The sequence below is a fragment of the Python bivittatus genome, unplaced genomic scaffold (genome assembly GCF_059951505.1).
Source record: "Python bivittatus isolate LINGU-HERP-01145 unplaced genomic scaffold, Pbiv_v1 ctg000350_np1212, whole genome shotgun sequence".
Classification (NCBI taxonomy): domain Eukaryota; kingdom Metazoa; phylum Chordata; class Lepidosauria; order Squamata; family Pythonidae; genus Python; species Python bivittatus.
The window spans coordinates 941,309-959,921 of record NW_028277074.1 but is presented as its reverse complement, the minus strand read 5'-3'; the positions used below and the strand labels follow the sequence as shown (position 1 = coordinate 959,921).

General features: G+C 40.6%; 1 protein-coding gene across 19 annotated transcripts in view; it reads right to left on the bottom strand.

Annotated features, from left to right (window-relative positions):
* BBX (BBX high mobility group box domain containing) overlaps positions 1–18,613 on the bottom strand; it is a 165,264-nt gene that overhangs the window by 136,628 nt on the left and 10,023 nt on the right. For 3 of the 19 annotated variants that reach the window (XM_088144479.1, XM_088144489.1, XM_088144486.1), the window contains exon 2: positions 4,637–4,701. The exons of the other annotated variants lie outside the window; for them this stretch is intronic. In XM_088144479.1, coding sequence (XP_088000605.1) covers positions 4,637–4,645 — 9 coding nt within the window. In that variant the 5' untranslated portion in view covers positions 4,646–4,701. The remainder of the gene's footprint in view (positions 1–4,636; positions 4,702–18,613) is intronic. 19 annotated transcript variants of the gene reach the window in all.

Sequence of the window (18,613 nt, the reverse complement as noted above, 5' to 3'; positions counted from 1 at the left end):
CACTGAGATACTTGACCAAACTATTGTTATTAAAAACCACACTAACAGGATGCCTCCTAGAATATTTACTACAAATTAGGATACGTTAATTAGTAAAGGAACCTATAGAAAGTAAAAACCTTTACTTCTGAAAATTGAATTCTTGACCAAATGAGGAAAAACAAAAAAGGTCTATGAATTCTTGACAAGTAGTGGACATGAAAAAGAGTTCAAAAAGCATATTACTGAAATAAGACATACAATAAGTGCATGCAACTGATTAATAGGTCATATAAGATAAATAAAATAAAATGCTTCTTTATGTATACATTTTTATAAGAATGTCAATGAGGCCAGAAGCAGTCTTTGTAACATGACAAGTTTCTATTTATTTTATCTTTTGATTAAAAGTACCTGGGGAAAAAAATCAAGTGAGGCAAACCCAGTAGTTGCCTTCATAGTCTACAAGCACATTGCTGCCCACAAGCAGCATGTTGCCTTCCCTTGAGCTATGAAATTCAATAATGGTTTGAGGACAAGAACGCAAAGTTTCATTAACACAAAATGCAAATGAATCAAGACAATATATTTGACAGGATACTCTCTAACTTAGATATCAGTTTTATTTCTTGACATTGTCTCCTCTGCCTATACTGCAGTTCCCCAAACAATTTATTATGCAAACTGGCAGAAATGGATATTATAAGTTAAGGCTCTGCTATCCAGCAGGAGGGGTATGCTCTGGGTCCCATTGGTTAAGGAGCATCAGTTGGCGGTACACATTACAGCCTTTCTGTCATGGTGCCCGCCCTCTGGAGTATCATCCCGCTGGAGTTCAGACTGGCCCCAATCCTGCTGACCTTTTGCAAGACCTTGAAAACATGGCTTTATGCTCAAGCCTAGGGCCTTAGGTGTGTGTCAGAGCCCACCTCCAGCTATTAATGGCTGTTTTATGATTCTGGCTCTGTGTGTTTTTATTTTTTGTACTGTATCTGTTTTATTTAGGTTTCATCTATTGTTACTGTAACCTGCCCAGAATCACATATGTGGTGGTGGCGGGGTGGGGGGGCAATATAAATTGATTAAGTAAAATAATAAAATAAATAAAATAGTTCTGTGTTCCCTTAACTTTGAACTGTGTTCTGTGGAATACTGGTGCTCTGTGAAAGAAAAATGGTTGTTTACGTTTAAAGTCTTTTTCTTACTTTCAGAGGCTGCACACTTAAAAGCAGCATCCATTTTGATTTCTCCATGGTGAATCTCTAGACTTTCTTCAAATACTATTTATTTGTATCATGTAAGTATCATTCTAAGAAACAGAATGATACTTACATGAATATAGTCAAAATACAATGTGTAATACAATGAAATATGATTACAGAACTTTTATTAACACGGTTTCACTGTGCTCCTACTATGGCGTGACTGTCAGAGAAATTATGCAATTATTAACACATCACAATTTGTCACTGAACACTATTAATAAAGTTAACTGTACTCCAGCCAATTCAGTAGATTATTAAATTTGCAGTGCCATTTTACAGCACCTGTGTAACCTGCCCTCTCCTCTCAAAATATTTCTTTCTAAAAAATCACAACAATGCTTGAATTAAGAATCTGCTTATAATTGTGGTAGCCCACAAGAGTCTGTCTGACTTACTTTCTGACTCTCAACTCTACTAAATGATTTTGGGAAGAGCTAACCTCAACAATATCCAAATGTGGCAAAATATACAATTGAATGCTTTTTCCTTTTTGTTTCACATATATGGAACAAAATTTTCCTATCATGTTACAACGAAAAGTAAGTAAGTGATACCTTATTTAAATGGATCATTTCTTCATTTTTTATTTTTTTATTTATTTTTCAAATTTGTATGCCGCCCATCTCCCCCGATGGGTGACTCTGGGCGGCTCACAATAATAATAAAAAACACAGGACTCTCCAGCCATAGACATAATCTATAAATAGTTAAAAACATATATAAAAATGGCCTAAAAACCTCCTCTAATTTGGCCCTAAAAAACCTGTAAGATGCTGGGGGGGGGACAATCCCTCACCCCACCAGCCATCTCCATAGGTGCGGGCCCCCCTCTGGCCCCCAAGCCTTCTGGCAGAGCAGGATTTGATCTCTTTCCTGAAAGCCATGAGGGAGGGGGCACACCACACCTCAGGCGGCAAGATGTTCCATAGGGCGGGCGCTACAGCAGAAAAGGCTCTCTGCCTAGACCCTACCAATAGAAATTCCTTGACGGGTGGGGTCTGCAATCTGCCCCTTCTGCTGGACCGAGTGGGGCGGGCTGAGATGACCGGGGCGAGGTGGTTCCTAAGGTAACCTGGTCCCATGCCATGAAGGGCTTTAAAGGTGATGACCAACACCTTGAATTGGACCCGGAAACAAACTGGCAACCAATGCAGCTCACGCAACAGGGGTGTTATACGTGCCCTCCTAGGGGCATTAAGAACTGTCCGCGCCGCTGCATTCTGTACCAGCTGTAGCTTCCGGATACTCTTCAAGGGTAGCCCCATGTAGAGCGCATTACAGTAGTCCAACCCGGAGGTGACCAGGGCATGAGTGACTGTGCGGAGGCCCTCCTGATCCAGGAAGGGGCATAACTGTCGCACAACACGAAGTCGTGCAAAGGCCCTCCTAGCCACCTGCTCTTCGAGCAAGAATCGTGAGTCCAAGAGAACCCCCAGATTACGCACCGGGTCTGTCTGGGGCAGTGCAACCCCATCAAAGATGACAAACTCCTAGATCCTGAGGCTCCCCGTATCTACAGCCACTCTGTCTTACCAGGGTTCAGCTGAACCCTGTTGTCCCCCATCCAGGCCCCCACAGCCTCCAGGCACCGCGAGAGGACAGTCACAGCGTCACTTAAGGCACCTGGGATGGAGATATATATTTGGGTATCATCCGCATACTGATGATACCTCACCCCATGGTGCCGGATGATCTCACCCAGCGGTTTCATGTAGATATTAAATAGGAGCGGTGAGAGTACTGACCCCTGTGGCACCCCACAAAGTAGGGGCCGGGGGCCAGACCTCTCGCTCCCTATCAACACCGATTGGGTTCGGCCTTGGAGAAAGGAGCTGAACCAGTGCAACATTGTGCCACCCAGCCCCAACTCCTGCAGCCGACCCAAAAGGATACCATGGTCGATGGTATCGAAAGCCGCCGAGAGGTCAAGAAGAGCAAGGATGGATGCACTACCCCCATCCCGCTCTCGCCAGAGATCATCTAAAAGTGCAACCAATGCTATTTCTGTCCCATAACCGGGCCAGAATCCTGACTGATAGGGGTCCAGATAATCCGTTTCCTCTAGTATCCTCAGAAGCTGCCGCACGACCACCTTTTCTACCACCTTTCCTAAAAAGGGAAGGTGGGAGACTGGATGAAAATTGTCCAGGAGGGTGGGGTCTAGCAATGGTTTCTTGAGGAGTGGGCAGACCAAAGCCTCTTTAAAAGGCTTCAGAAACACCCCCTCCTGCGAGGATGAGTTAACCACCGCCAGAACCCACCCTAAAGTCACCTCCTTGGTAGCTTTAACTAACCAGGAGGGACAAGGATCTAAACCACAGGTGGTCGCACTGACAGCCCCGAGGATGCTGTCCACTTCCTCAGGGGCAACAGGATCAAACCGTTCCCAGATAACTGGGCAAGAACGCTCCCCGGGCAACTCCACTGGACCTACTCCACGCTTGGCTTCCAACTGAGAATGGATCTGAGCGATTTTATCCATCAGGTGTTCAGCAAATTCCTCTGCACGACACTGCAAGTGGTCCTCCGCCCCTTTTCCCAGGAGGGCCTGGGTGACCCTAAACAGGGCTGCAGGGCGACACTCTGAGGATGCAATAAGCGCGGAGAAATGCTGACGTTTCACCGCCCTTACCGCCACTAGGTAGGCCTTAACAGCAGCTCTAACCCGTGTTCGGTCTGATTCGTCCCGAGTTTTCCGCCAGCGGCGCTCTAGACGTCTCTTAGCCCTTTTCAACTCCCTCAGCTCCTCCGTGAATCACGGGGAGCGCCGGGGGTGATGGGCCAAGAGAGGACGCACAGGCACGATCCTGTCCAAGGCCCCAGCCGCCTCCTTATTCCAGGCTGCGGCCAGAGCTTCTTCTGGACCGTGCAGCAAGGCCTCAGGAACAACCCCCAGCTCCCTTTGGAACCCATCCGGGTCCATCAGTCGCCGGGGGTGGACCATTCGAATAGGTCCCACCTCTGTGCGGAGGGGGGCAGCATAGGAGAATCCCACCGCCACCAGGGAGTGATCTGACCATGACAGGGGGGATAATATAAAATCCCCCACCAGATCACGCTGCCACTGCTCCGACAAGAAAACCATATCTGGGGTGTGACCACTGTCCCGGGTCGGGCCATCGATGACCTGGGATAGGCCCATGGCTGCCATGGTAGCCATGAACTCCCGAGCTACCTCCGAGGCCAACCCCAGGGACAGCAGATTAAAGCCCCCCAAGACCATAAGTCTGGGGAACTCCACTGCATATTACTCCTGAATATCCATTAAATAGAAAAGTACATGATCATAGCAATTTATGTCATTCGTATAATGATGTCACTTCATAAGTAGGCTAAGTCTAGTGGTTAAGGCACCAGGCTAGAAAGCAAGAGACTGTGAGTTCTAGTCCTACCTTAGGCATGACAGCCAGCTGGGCCAGTCACTCTCTCTCAGCCCAACTCACCTCACATGGTTGTTCTTGTGGGGAAAATAGGAGGAGGAAGGAGTATTAGGTATGTTCATCGCTTTAAGTTATTTATAAAAATAATAGAGGCAGGATATAAAAATCTAAAAAAACAAAAAGCCCTTATGGTCTTCCAGAAAGCCGTCAAAATGTGGTTTTTTCAGCAGGCCTGGGGATCCCCTAGTAATAGGCCTGTGTGCTGGTTGTATTAAATGTAATATCTTCCTTCTCATGATCTTGTTTTACTTATTGTTTTAATGGCTTTGTAAAATGTTTTAATTCCTAGTTTTATTCTATGCTGCCCAGAATCACTTTGCATGATGGGTGGCCATATAAATTTCACTAAATAAATAAAATCTATACATGTATCAGGAGTAAAGCTGAGGCACATTCACAAAATCCCCAAAATGGCTATCACAGCGGGTACTCCTAGTAACAAAACCCCCATCTACTAGAAAGTGACTAATTTCCAAGGATGCTGTCTAGCATACAAATGCAACCTTTGCAGGTCCCTGTGAAGGAATGGTTGAATGAAGGCCGCGCTCAAGGAGATAAGCATTCCCGTAGCCCTCAACAGGAGCGTGGGAATGCTTATCTCCTCGAGCGCGGCCTTCATCCAACCATTCCTTCACATCCCAAAGACATTTCTGCAGATACATATTATGCTTGATGACATCGATTTCCTTTAAGGTATGCTACAAAGCTTTTCCTTTTTAAAAGTTACCTTTTTAAAAAAAAAAGTCATGCAAACTTGTAGGTATTAAGGAAAGTGTCTGAAGGAATAATGGTCTCCTACTTCTACTTTACATTATTAGTTAGGGTAAGAGCAGGTTAGTGTTTGCAACTTAATGCTACACTTTTTGGGAAGAGAAGTGGCCAAAGCCTCCACTAGGTGAAGCAGTGAAATGATGTATCCCTGAAATGGACAGCGCTAGGATTTCCAGAAGGAATGCTTTTTCAGGTTTGGGAAATGAGGCAATGGATAATGAATTCCCAGGAACTTCAAACCAATCAACTTAAATTTAGTGTACATGCAACTTAGAACATTTACATATCCTTTTCCTTGAAACTCATCGTAGCATATATTGAACTGAAAACTGTTTGCCATTAAACAATGACTACATGCAGAGCTCTTAAGTAAGGATACTGCTTCAGATGCTTTCACATCATATCCTGGGAGCTACTGGCTTGATTTAAAACAAAGTAAAACAAAACAAAATCAGTTCATATTACTGATGAAAATGTTTAGGAATAAAGTATAAGAGCCACACTAGAATTTCTATAAAGCCCTTCTGATGGACAACTTGCTATATTGTTTGACTTTTCATTGCTAAAGAAAAATAACATTTAATGTTTGTATCTGAGTTTCACATCCATTTTGAAGAAATAAAATAAAAATCCTCCTACAGTGTTAAAAGGTAAAGTAATTCTTAATTTAATGTTTCAACTAAAAAAAGGATTGTTTCTATACTCAAATGTATATTAATATGCTATTTAAATCAAATCAAATGACAGATTTAGGCAGTATATGTTTAAAGGGACTCCAGAAAAATCACATTCCATATGTGAACAGAACTGAGAAGAAAAAGAAAATTGTTGCCATACTTTATTTTATACAAATCAAATGCTTTATGTAATAGATACCAGAAATACTCAGTTTATCTTCAAGAGCCCCAACAAAGCATGCAATGCAACTAGAGGTGAAAATTTACTGGGAACTATGAAGAAAAACCAAAATTTGAGGAAAAACTGAAATAATCCAATAACTAATTTTGAAAATGCTTTGTTACATTATACAATATATAAAATATATTTTGATTTGCTTATAAACATATCTGGAATTTAAATCTGATATACTGAGTTTATTCAGACAGTATTTACACATTTGTTACAAACAGAACTACAAACTGCTGTACTCAAATGTAGCATCTCATTTTTGTCTATTCAATTTCATTTTCTGAATCTGACATTTTATCACTATCAGAAATTTCAACTTTTTCAGATCCTTCCTTTTTATAATTTTATCATATCTGAAAACTGAAGTTTTACTTACATTAAGATCTGAGACCCAACTTCTCTACCCTTTTCACACATTAATTTTTATTTACAGTAAATGAAAATACCAGTGAATATTTCATAATTCACTTTTATTTTTCTGAGCCTCAGCACTAAATAGTACAAAAAGATAAACATCTTAGTTTTCTAATAATATTTTATTATAAAATAGCTATTTTAAACACCTAGAAAATTATCTTAAATTAATCTGAATATTTACTCCAGGTGAACTTCTGATATCTAAAAGCAATTGCCCTTTGCCTGAATATTTACTTCCTAATCTTCAACCATCATTCTAGACAGTATGGAACTTCTTAGGTAGCTATTAGGTTGTTTCAAAATAAGGCTTTTGTTATATGGTCTACCCCTATCATGAAATTTAACAGACTATTCAGATGACAAAAATCTTCCATTTGTAATTTTCCATGATTTCTTAGTTTTTCTGCCCTTTTCTCCACCAAAATGATTGCCTTTCAATTATTACCTTCCCAAATATGTCAATTGCTGTTATAACTTACAACACAAATTCACATATTTGATAGAAATATATCCCACTGTGATTGTACGCAGAATTTGCAGCTTTAAACAGAGCCCATTAGATCCAGGTGGTGTGATCTAAAATAACAAACTATTCTCCATGAAAATCAATGTGAAATCAATCCACTGATTTACACAGGAACTAGCTTAATTTAAATCTAAACTAAAATGTTAAGACCTTTACAAGGAAGTTGAATTTCCTGCAAAATGTATTTGAAGCAGCTTAGAAGAGGACAACGAAAAGTTAAATCAGGAATAAGCAGAAATCACAACTTTCAGAACTATATGACCTAACTTTATTTTAGTAGTAAAAAATGAGCTTGAATCTTCTGAGTTACTTACAGTATACAGGGATTGGCAATACAATGGTATACTAATACCAGTATCTGTATACCTGAATAATATTTGTTGGCACTGTCAAATTTCCTGAATCAACTAATTTTACTTTATTATTTGAAAGAAAAAAAAGGAGAGGAACCTTTTATTAGGGAGTTTGTAAATAATTTTTTATTTACAAGAGTAGCTTTGCATCTCAACAAGGGAAAACAGAGACTGAGACATCTTGGGAGGTTAAAGAGAGCTGAAGTTAATCTCAATACTTTGCCTTCTGACTCCACGGGTGTCTGTCATCTGTCACAGCCATATTATGGATATTCATCTGACACCTTAACAATTTTATGAAAGCACTTACAAAATTCATTTACTCAAAATTCCAGATGTGTCCAAGATCCCCAAATCTTCCTATTCCTGTCTCCTATTGTACAGTTCCATACAGGTAGTCCTCACTTAACAACCCTAATTGGGACTGGCAACTTGGCCACTAAGCAAAGTGGTTGTTAAACAGGAAATCACATGACCACGACTATGCTTTCCTGCTGGAGAGAGACTAAATGACTCAGTTTCTCTTACAAAAGCTTAACTGTTTACTGTTTTGTACACACAGAAAGCAATGTGACTGTGGCAGCAACCCAAGACTGGGGGCTGCGGGCACACTACAAACAGCATACTCTCTTAAAATCCCTTTCTCTCTCCACTCTGGGAGGGCAAGAGGGGAAAAAAAGGAAGTGATTTCTGTAGGCAGAAATCCTCCTTTGTCTGACCCTTTCCTGATGCCAGCTTAATCACATTGCTACTTTGATGTGTAGAAGAGCAAACAGCTTACTCTCTTGAAATCCCTTGCTCTTCAATTTCTCTGCTCTGTTGGGGGGGGGGGGGTTAGGCAAAAGAGAGATTGCTTGCTTCTCCCCCGTGACAGAGCAGAGAATGGAGAGGAACAGATTTCAAGAGAGTACTGTAAGCTGTTTGGGTAGCATACCTGTAGGTCCTAGCCCTGGGTTCCTGGCACCATTGCATTGCTCTCATTGTATAGAAGAGCAAACAACTTACTCTCTTGAAATTTCTTTCCAATCCCTCTGCACTGCGAGGGAGAAAAAAAGCAAGCGAAGAGACACTGCCCACAGAAATTGCTTGCATTATTTCTCAACATCCCCCTCACACAGCAAAGATTGGAGAGGAACAGATTTCAAGAGAGTACTATAAGCTGTTTGTGTGGCATACCTGCAACTACTAGCCCTGGGCTAATGGCATGACTGCATTGCTTTCAACGTATAGAAGAACGAACAGCTTACTCTCCTGCCCTTTCTCTCCAATCTCTCTGCACTGGGCGGGGGAAGGGTCTGCAAAGGAGATTGACTAAAGAAATTGCTTGCTTTTTTCCTCCCCCCAACCCCTCGCAGAGCAGAGAGAATGGAGAGGAAGAGATTTCAAAAGAGTACCGTAAGCTATTTGTGTGGCACACCTGCAGCTCCCAGCCACAGGCTGAAGCATGATCACATTCCTTTCGATATGTAGAAGACCAAACACCTAACTCTTTTGCAATCCCTTTCTCTCCAATTTCTATGCTCTGCAAGGGGGGAAAGAAAACAGGTACAGGACAACTCGTACGGATTGTAATGGCGATCACATGACTGAGAGACACTACGAAGGTCATAAATGGGCTGTAGTTATTTTTCAGCTCCGTTGTAACTGATTGGAAGCAGAATGGTCGGTAAGTGAGAACTATCTGTTATATATTAAAACATCCCCTGCTATGTTCTTCCTAAATCTCAGATCCTCTATCAGAGGCCTGGGAGTTTAACAGCTCAGCACAGTGTCTTAGCTGTTCCTAGCACTGCACTCTTCTGGACAGAGAGCTCTGATGTTGTTCCTGGGATCTGTTGGAGCCACTCTCCCAGCTTAGGAGTCACAGCCCCGATTGCTCCTACCACCACTGGGACTGTGGCCTTTACTTTCCACATCCTCTCTAGTTCCTCCTTCAGGCCGTGGTACTTCTCCGACTTCTCATACTCCTTCTTCCTGATATTGCTGTCACTTGACACCGCTATATCTATCACCACCATCTTCTGCTCCTTTTCTACTACCACAATGTCTATTTGATCAGCCAGTACCTGCCTGTCCGTCTGGATCTGGAAGTCCCACAAGATCTTAGCCCTGTTATTCTCCATGACCTTCTGTGGAATCTCCCATTTGGACATGCCAGGGTCTACCCCATATGCTGCGCAGATGTTCCTGTACACAATGCCAACTACTTAGTTCTGCTGTTCAGTGTATGCTGTTCTTGCCCGCATCTTACACCCTGCCACTATCTGTAAGACTGCCTCTGCGGCCTCTCTGTATAGTCTGCACCTTTGGTCCTGTCTATGTGGTAGACCCCTGCTTCTGTCAATGTGGTACTTAGTGCCTGTTCTTGTGCTGCTATGATCAGTGCCTCAGAGCTGTCTTTTTGTCCAGCTCTTTCCAGCAACTGGTAGGATTTCCCAATGTCAGCCACCTCAGCTATCTATCCATGGTATATCCCATGCAGAGTCCCGTTCTGCCACTTCCTCTGCTTGAACTTCCTCCCATGTCTGCTGCTGCCTCAGGCATTCTCTCAGCAGCTCATCTTTGGTGCCATCTTACTGATGTACTCCTGGATGCTCTGGGTTTCATCCAGGACAGCAGCTTTGACACTCACCAGACCCCACCCATCTTCTTTCTGGCTGGTGTAGTCTCTGAGTGTTGGACTTGGGGTGGAAAGCTCCGGACATTGTGAGGAGTTTCCAGGTGTTCACATTAGCAGTCTCCATGTTCTCCTTTGGCCAGCTCACTATACTGGCAAGGTATCTGATAACTGGCAGGGTGTACATGTTGATGACACGGATCTTGTTCTTCCCATTGAGTTGGCTCTTCAGGACCTGTCTTATCCTTTGGTGGAACTTGGATGTTGCTATCTTTCTTGTCTCCTCATCATGGTTCCCTTGTGACTGTGGGATACCAAGGTACTTTAGCTGGTCTGTATGTCTGCTTTGTGGCCTGCTGGTAGTTCCACCCCATCAGTCTTAAGTACTGTCCCTTTCTCTACTACCATCCAGCCACACTTCTCCAGTCCAAATGACATCCCAATGTCCTCACTGTAGATCCGTGTCAGGTGGCTTAGCAAGTCAATGTCTCGTTCACTCTTAGCATAGAGGTGGTGGCTGGATACAGATACAGGTTCCACTCTTTAATCTGTATCTGTATTCAGTCCTTGTGCTTATCTGGCTGAGGGGGTTCAAGCCTATGCAGAAAAGCAGCGGAGACGGTGTATCACCTTAGTACATGCTGCACTTGATGGCCACTCGTGCAAGCTGACAAGTTGACTTCCAGAGTTGTCTTCCACAGTCCCACTGAGTTCTTGAGAAAGGTCCTTAGTGTCCTGTTGGCTTTGTATAGCACTGGGCATTCACAGTTCTATGTCTCCGGCACTGAGTTGTAGGCTTTCCTGTAGTTAATCAGGTCTGTGCTCAGATTGGTCTGTCTATACCTTGGGTTTCGGACGACTGCTCTAACAATGACTAACTGCTATTTTGAGCCTCTGGTGCTGTTCCCAATGCCCTTCTAAGCAGTGTTCATGTACTGGCACATATCGTCCTATAGCTTGGCGGCAATAATGCCTGATAGGACTTTCCATGTTGTGTGGAGGCAGGTTATTGGCTGGTAGTTGGACGGTGCTGTTCCCTTACAGGGGTCTTTCATGATTAGCACTATCCTTGTGTTAGCTAGTTTGGTTGGGAGCCTGCTGCTAGCAGCTGATTCATCTGTGCGGCTACGTGTTCATGCAGTGGTGTTAATTTCTTTAGCCAGTAAGCGTGGATCATGTCTGGCCCAGGTGCTGTCCAGCTCTTCATGTTCTTGACCTGTTGTTGGATGTTTGCTGCTGTGATGATGACTGGTTCCTGTTCTGAGAGATTGCTATGGTCTGCTCTCAGGTCCTGCAGCCACACTGCACTGGTATTATGTGTTTTCTCTTTCTCCCATATGCTGTTCTAGTACTGTTCAGTTTTTGCTGTTGGTGACTCTGTTATTGTGTTGTTGCAGTGCAGTTGGGAATGCACCTTGGATGGTTCTTTGCAGAATAGGGGATTTATTTGCTTGGCCTCTGATTCTCTGGTGTAGCTCCTTAGACTGTAGTCAGACACATTGTTTACCAGTCTCTAGAGCTTCAGATGAAGTCAGGCTCTTATATTTTTTCAGTAGTCAAGTCTTATCCTTAATCTCAACACCCTTCTGTAGTTCCACAAGCTAACTAACTTCTCTCCAAGTTGCCTTGATCTTAGCCTCCAACCTCATTTTCCAGGGGGAGTATGTACTGCTGTTCTTCTTGATCATGTAGCCAAATATCTGAAGAATTACAGCAGCTGTAGTGTATACCAGTTCATTGGTTTGACTTATGGTGGTAATAGGGATTTTCGTAAAGGCTCTATTGGCATCTTCTAGCATACTACCTGATGGTACTTCTCCACTGAGCCTTGGTAATCAATCTCAAGGGTTGACTGTAGGTAGTCTATCTATGATCTTATGCCTCGTATCAGCTGCTGTGCTCTGTAATGGAGGTGATGGTAGTAATGTTCCAGCTTCAGGTATTGGCTGCACATCCAGTTGTTCTTCTGGGTCTTCTTGAGTCCAGGATGTAGTATAATTGGTCTATCTTAAGTTGTGAGAGCAGCTTCCTCTTTACTATGTTGAAATGTTGGGTAACTAGCTGTTTCTTAGTTAGTGTGGATATAGGTCTTCTGTCCATCCATAGTTCCCTCATACGTTTCATATATCCCCTCTCATTAAGTCTACTATTGTAGTAACATTCCATCAATTCCAGGTTCTCATCTTGTCCATGTATGGTTTGTTCATTCATCTCCTTTTGGATTTTCTGAATTTTTGTATATGTTTACCACTGAATGTTATCAGAACTTCATGTGAGTCTTTGTGATGGGATGGTTTGATGAAGGCCGCGCTCAGGGAGATAAGCATTTCCTTAGCCCCCAACAGGAGCGTGGGAAGGTTTGGAAGATGAGACTGGCACCACCCTAAGAAATTCACGGTGTTTTGGCTTACTGGCTTGGGAAGTTTAGATTGAGTCTGGAGAGATTGATGTCAGGTTCAGCCCAAAGAACTCCGCAAGACAGTACAGATACAGTTCTGTTGCATTTATTAGCTTCCACCTCAAAGACAGAATCTCTCCAGACTCAATCTAAACTTCCCAAGCTAGCAAGCCAAAACACCGTGAATTCCTTAGGGTAGTGTCAGTCTCATCTTCTTAACCTTCCTACGCTCCTGCTGGGGGCTAAGGAAATGCTTATCACCCCGAGCACAGCCTTCATCAAACCATTCCAACATAATCTTCCTGATATATAAAGGCAGTCTAGATGAATAAATAACATTAAATTTTGGGGCTTGTTTCATTTATTAAATAAACAAAAATATCCAACATGGAATTTGCCAGTGTGAAAAAGTAATTGCCCCTTTTGATTCCATAGCACATTTAGCTAAAATTGCTGCAACCAAACACTTCTTCTAATAGGCAATGTTTCTTACACAGATGTATAGGAATTTGTGTTCATTCCTCTATGGCAAATTCAATAATACTGGAAGTATTTTCTAGCATACCTCCTCATTTCTGGTGCTGCCACAACATTTCTATGGAGCTGCCACAACATTTCTATGGAGTCCATTAGGCCTGGACTTTGGTGTAGGCTTTCCAAAACGTTGTTCTTCATTGATTTTCTTATAGACTTGCTTGGATATTTGAGGTTATTTCTATTTGACCCACTTGTCTTCAACTGATGGACAGATAGGTTATAAATTTCTTACAGAATTCTCTAGTACAAAACAGAAGTCATGCATCCTTTAAAAAATGGCAAATGTCTGCAAATCACTTCCATGCTGTCTGATGTTTTCTTGTACAATGAAATGTCTGGTTTCCTCAAGATATAACTATACCCATTCGTTCCAAACGTTCCGCTTTTTAATTTATATGTCTTTAGAACATTCTAAAAATCTAGAAGGCTATCCAGGTTCTTTTTGGCAGACTTGAGACAAGCAATAGCGTTCTTCTGCGTAACTACTTTCCCATGAATCCCTTTTCTGTTCAGCACTTTTCCAATACTAAAAGAATAAACACTGACTTCAAATTAGATGAGAGACGTTTTTAGGTCCCTAGATGTTATTCTAGGGTTCTTTGCAGCTACTTGTACATTTATATGTTACGCTGTCAGACAGGACAGCACTTTGGGGAAGATTCACGATTATTCCAAATCGTCTTCATTTCAAGGTTATGTTTCTTACCGTGCATCAATAGAACGCCATTGCTTCAGAAATGGTTTTGTAACCTTTTCCAGACTAACAGGCATCAGTGACCTTTTTTTGCTCCAGAAAGTGTGCCTCTAAACTTTGGATGGTGAAAACCTGAATATGATGAAAGGAGCCAAAGTTCATGAGATTTATCTACAGCAGGGCTGGGCTTTCAGATTATTTAATAAAGTTATTGTAAACCACCCAGAATTGTTCTACAGTGAGATGGGCGGTGACAAATTTGAAATATAAATAAATAAATAAAGTATTTACTCAACTGGCCACCTTAACTGGAATAAACTAGTGGATTATTCATTTTTTCCTGGAATCACCCCACTACTTCAATCAAGTCCATAAAGCTCTGATAATATTCAAGTGTGCAAAAATTCTGAAAATCTGAATTAGGGGGATACTTTTTTACACAACTGAACAAGTAGCAATGCATATTTTCACTCATGGAATCAGAGTTTCATTTTCCTTTTGACCACTTTAAAGTATACACAATCCCCCACTCAAAAAATCTGCTCTAGAGGATCCCTTAAGTTTCCAAAAAAGGCATGTGGGGAAATAAATGGGAATGTGGAACTATATATGAGATAACAGACATTTTATCTGCCAGTCATATCTCTTCTGCATACAAAAGGCCAATTAGTTGCAATTTACTATATTATATGTACACCAATCGTAACTCACAGAATCAAGATATAACTGTCTTCTGTGAGATTTTAAGGAAGTATGCATAGGATTCTAGATATTTTTAATTTAAATACATTATGTTCCACCTCATTTATTTTGGTTTCCTGACATGTAGGTTTAAACTTTTTTTTTTCCTTTAAAAAAACTGAAGCATTGTCTATACATTGTGCAATGGCAGGGCTTGATTAAAAATTCATTTTCTCAAATTAGTTTGAAACCTGTTACAGGATTGCCACGTTTAGTATAGAAAAAGTTAATTTGTCCTGCAGGTAAATCCTTTTTGTTTCTTTGTGATAGCAGTAAGTAACAATTACAGGTAGTCCTCAGTTAACGATGGTAATTGGGACGAGGAACTCCATCATTAAGTGATGTGGCTGTTGTAATGGTCTGTTGTAACAGTATGTGGGAATGACCTTGGGAGTTGGGGGTAGGGGGAAGAGATGCTGCCTAGGGACAATCAGATGTGGGGGGAGCCTGCAGCTGCATAACAGGCACAGAAAGAAACTCAGAAAGGATCCTCCTTAACTTAACAGGCTATAAAAAGAGACAGCGGGAGATTTGTACATTCAGACGTGCAAGATTCTATTAATGTAGTCTTACAATAAAGTAGAATTAGCTCATCTGGTCGTGTTTCCTGTCTGGTCAACATGGGAAGGTTGACAGTTGTACAGTGCAACATCATGTGACTGCACTGACTTACAACAGCAATTTCAGTCATTTGACCTTCCAACAAGCAAAGTCAAATGACTTTCCCCATTGACTTTGCTTGTTGGAAGCCAGAGTGAAGGAACTGGAAGATCATAACCTGTGGTTTGGGTGGCATGGGTTTTAATGGTACAATAAAGTTAAAGTTAATGTAGATTTTAAATATCACTATGTGAGAAGTGCCATATTGAGAGTATGGAATAAATACAAGCCCAGGTTGTGCCCAAAGGTACCTTTATTGACCTCAGCACAGGAAGTCTGCTGTGAAAAGAGAAGAGAAACAGCAGATAGACAGAAATGGTTAACATATCAAGACTTACTAATACAAGAGGATGGAAAAATTAAGATGAAGTCAAGAGAACAACTGACTGTAGAAGGACATAGTTTTTAATGGATTTCATATGTAAAGTTGGAAAAAAAAGCTTTAATATGGATAAAAAGACCATTGGAATTGAAAAATATAAAACAGAATTTGAAATTGAATTATGTCCAAATGATGAACATGTAATAGCAAAAATGTACACATTTTTGTTAAGATTTGAAACAGAAGAAGAAGATAAAGATTGCATGACAAAATGGGCTATTAATTTTGGATATAATATAGAGATGGACACTTGGTAGAGAATGTGGGTAACTGGTATTAAATTTACACCATACCATAATTTAAGAGAATATTTTAATAAAATGATGTATCAGTATATGACACCAGAGAAATTATAAAAAATGTACAAGGTATTTCAAACTAGTTTTGAAAATGTGAAAAGTTTGAGGGGGCATTTTATCATGCATGGTGAAAATGTGAGAAAACTAAGAAATTTTGGATACAAATTCACATAATTATGCAAAGGATTTTAAAGATTAATATTACAAAAATACCAGAATTCTTTTTATTGGGACTTAAGGACAAGGAATTAGAAAAGACTCAAGGTAGAATGATTTTGTATATGGTAATTGCAGCAGGATTACTGTATGCACAAGGATGGAAGAATACTGAAATTCCCATAGTAGAGGAATGGATTATAAAAATGTCAGAATGTGCAGAAATGGCAAAACTGACCTATTTCGTCAGAGAAAAAACGGCAAAAACTTTTCTGAAAGACTGGAAACCTTATACGGACTTTTTGCTGAAAGTAGAAAGAAATGAAATGATGATTTATGGAATTGAAGATTAAGAAAGACATGGATTAAATGAGAAGTTGAAGGGACTTGTATAATATCTAAGAAAGAGGACAGACACTAAGATTGTAATTTTCTGTTGAAAAGAAGGCCGGAAGTTATTCATATATTCCTTAACTTCATTTTTTTTCCTCTCTTGCATTTTTTCCTTCTCTTTTTTCTTTTCCTTTAGATTTGTCATTTATCCTATGAAAAAAAATTCTTAATAAATATAAATCAATAAAAAAAGGAAGCTGGCAGTGAAGGTCGCAAATAGCGACCACATGACTGGGGGATGCTGAAACCATTGTAATTGCGAGCTGATTGCCAAGTGCATGAATAACAATCATGTGACTGTGGGGACGCTGCGATTGCCACAACTTTGAGGACCAGTCATAAGTCTCCTTCTTCAGCACCATCATAACTTTGAGTGGTCGCTGAAGGAATGGTCATTAACTGAGTTCTACTTGTATTGGGATAACAGTATCATTATTACCACCAACGTGTGGTGGTATCTTTCATTTTCTCATTTTCCTACCACTTAGGATTTACCTATATGAAGCACCCTGCACCTATGATATAACAAACCAAGATCAGACAGAATCTAAGGAATAGTAGCATCCCAAAGTTAATATCTATCATAGTAGATGAGGTGGGATTCTGAAACTATACATTCCTTTTAAAAATATAGCAATGTTTTGATTTAAAGTATGCAATCTGTTTATGGAAGAATAGAGAAACCCTGAATCATTATGTCTTTTTAGAGCAAAAGAAGATATGATGAATATGTACTTGTGCAACACAGAAATTGGGAAATATGTTTCTCCAACATTTTACCAGATGCCTGTCACAAGTACACAAAATGCAAAAACTGGAATAAAAAACTGTAAAGAATTCAGTCTCAAAGACACCATAATGATAACTATCAAGTCAAATGAGAATCACAATTTACTATAAACATTAAGTAAATATTCATAATGCTCAATTTAACAGGTTCTAAAACTTGCCAAAAAAATTCCATTTAAAATGGAATTGAGGTATGCAAAACAGGCAAGCTATGAAGTAATTTGTGAATTCTGCACATGCAAAAGTGTAATGTATGTCCCAATTCAAGGGATTTTGCCAAATATTCCTTAAAAAAGTACGTAACATGAAACTTTAAAGCAATAAGCAGTTGTCTACATTTAATTGGAAAGTTACACATGCCTTGAATGTGTGTGAGTATCTCCTTTTGAATCAAGTCTCCTCAAAACGTCACAGATATGTCCATGCAGTATTCTTGCCAAGTGGATGGAAGTGGTTTTTCATTGCCTTCTCTAGAATGTTTTTCAATTTCCCATCAGTCTACAGCCCCGGTATTCTCTGATAGTCTTCCATCTAAGTTCTAACCATGCTCAGCTCTACTTACAGTTGTATGAAAAAGTTTAATCACCCTTTGTCAAATTGTATGCTTCAGTGAAAGTGAGCAGAAACTGATATAACCTCTATACTGCACAAAGTTAAACTGAACATCCTTCTGAAATTGCATAAAGATTCAAAATAAGAAAAATATAAAACATGGGAACCAGTGCTTTGTATCATCTCCTTTGGTAGAAATGACTTCTGAACACTGCCAACTTCTAAAGCCGAAAAAAGACCGGATATTTCAGGAAAACAATAATCTGAAACATACTTCCACTGGATGTGGACAACTGAACTGAACTACTGGATGGATGGATGGATGGATGGATGGATGGATGGATGGACGGACGGACAGACAGACAGACAGACTTACTGATTGACTGACTTTGGAACTATCTTCACAGTCCCCCAAAATATTAATGAAATCTGTCTGGAGGTCTTAGATAAGTAGTACATATAAGGGACCTAAGAACATTTCTGAGCTAGAAGATTCTGCAAGGAAAACAATTCTAAAAGCAAGAATATACTCTTGGCTGGCTTTGGAAATGTTCGGAAGTAATAATTCCTGCCAAAGTAGGATTTACAAATTGCTGACTGAAAGGGTGTCCCAACTTCTTCACCTGCCATATTCACTATTTTATTTTGAATCTGTAAATGACTGTACATAAATAGTATGCATACATTCAAATTTTCTAGGAATACGTTATTTTACTTTGTGGTATGGTTGTTTCA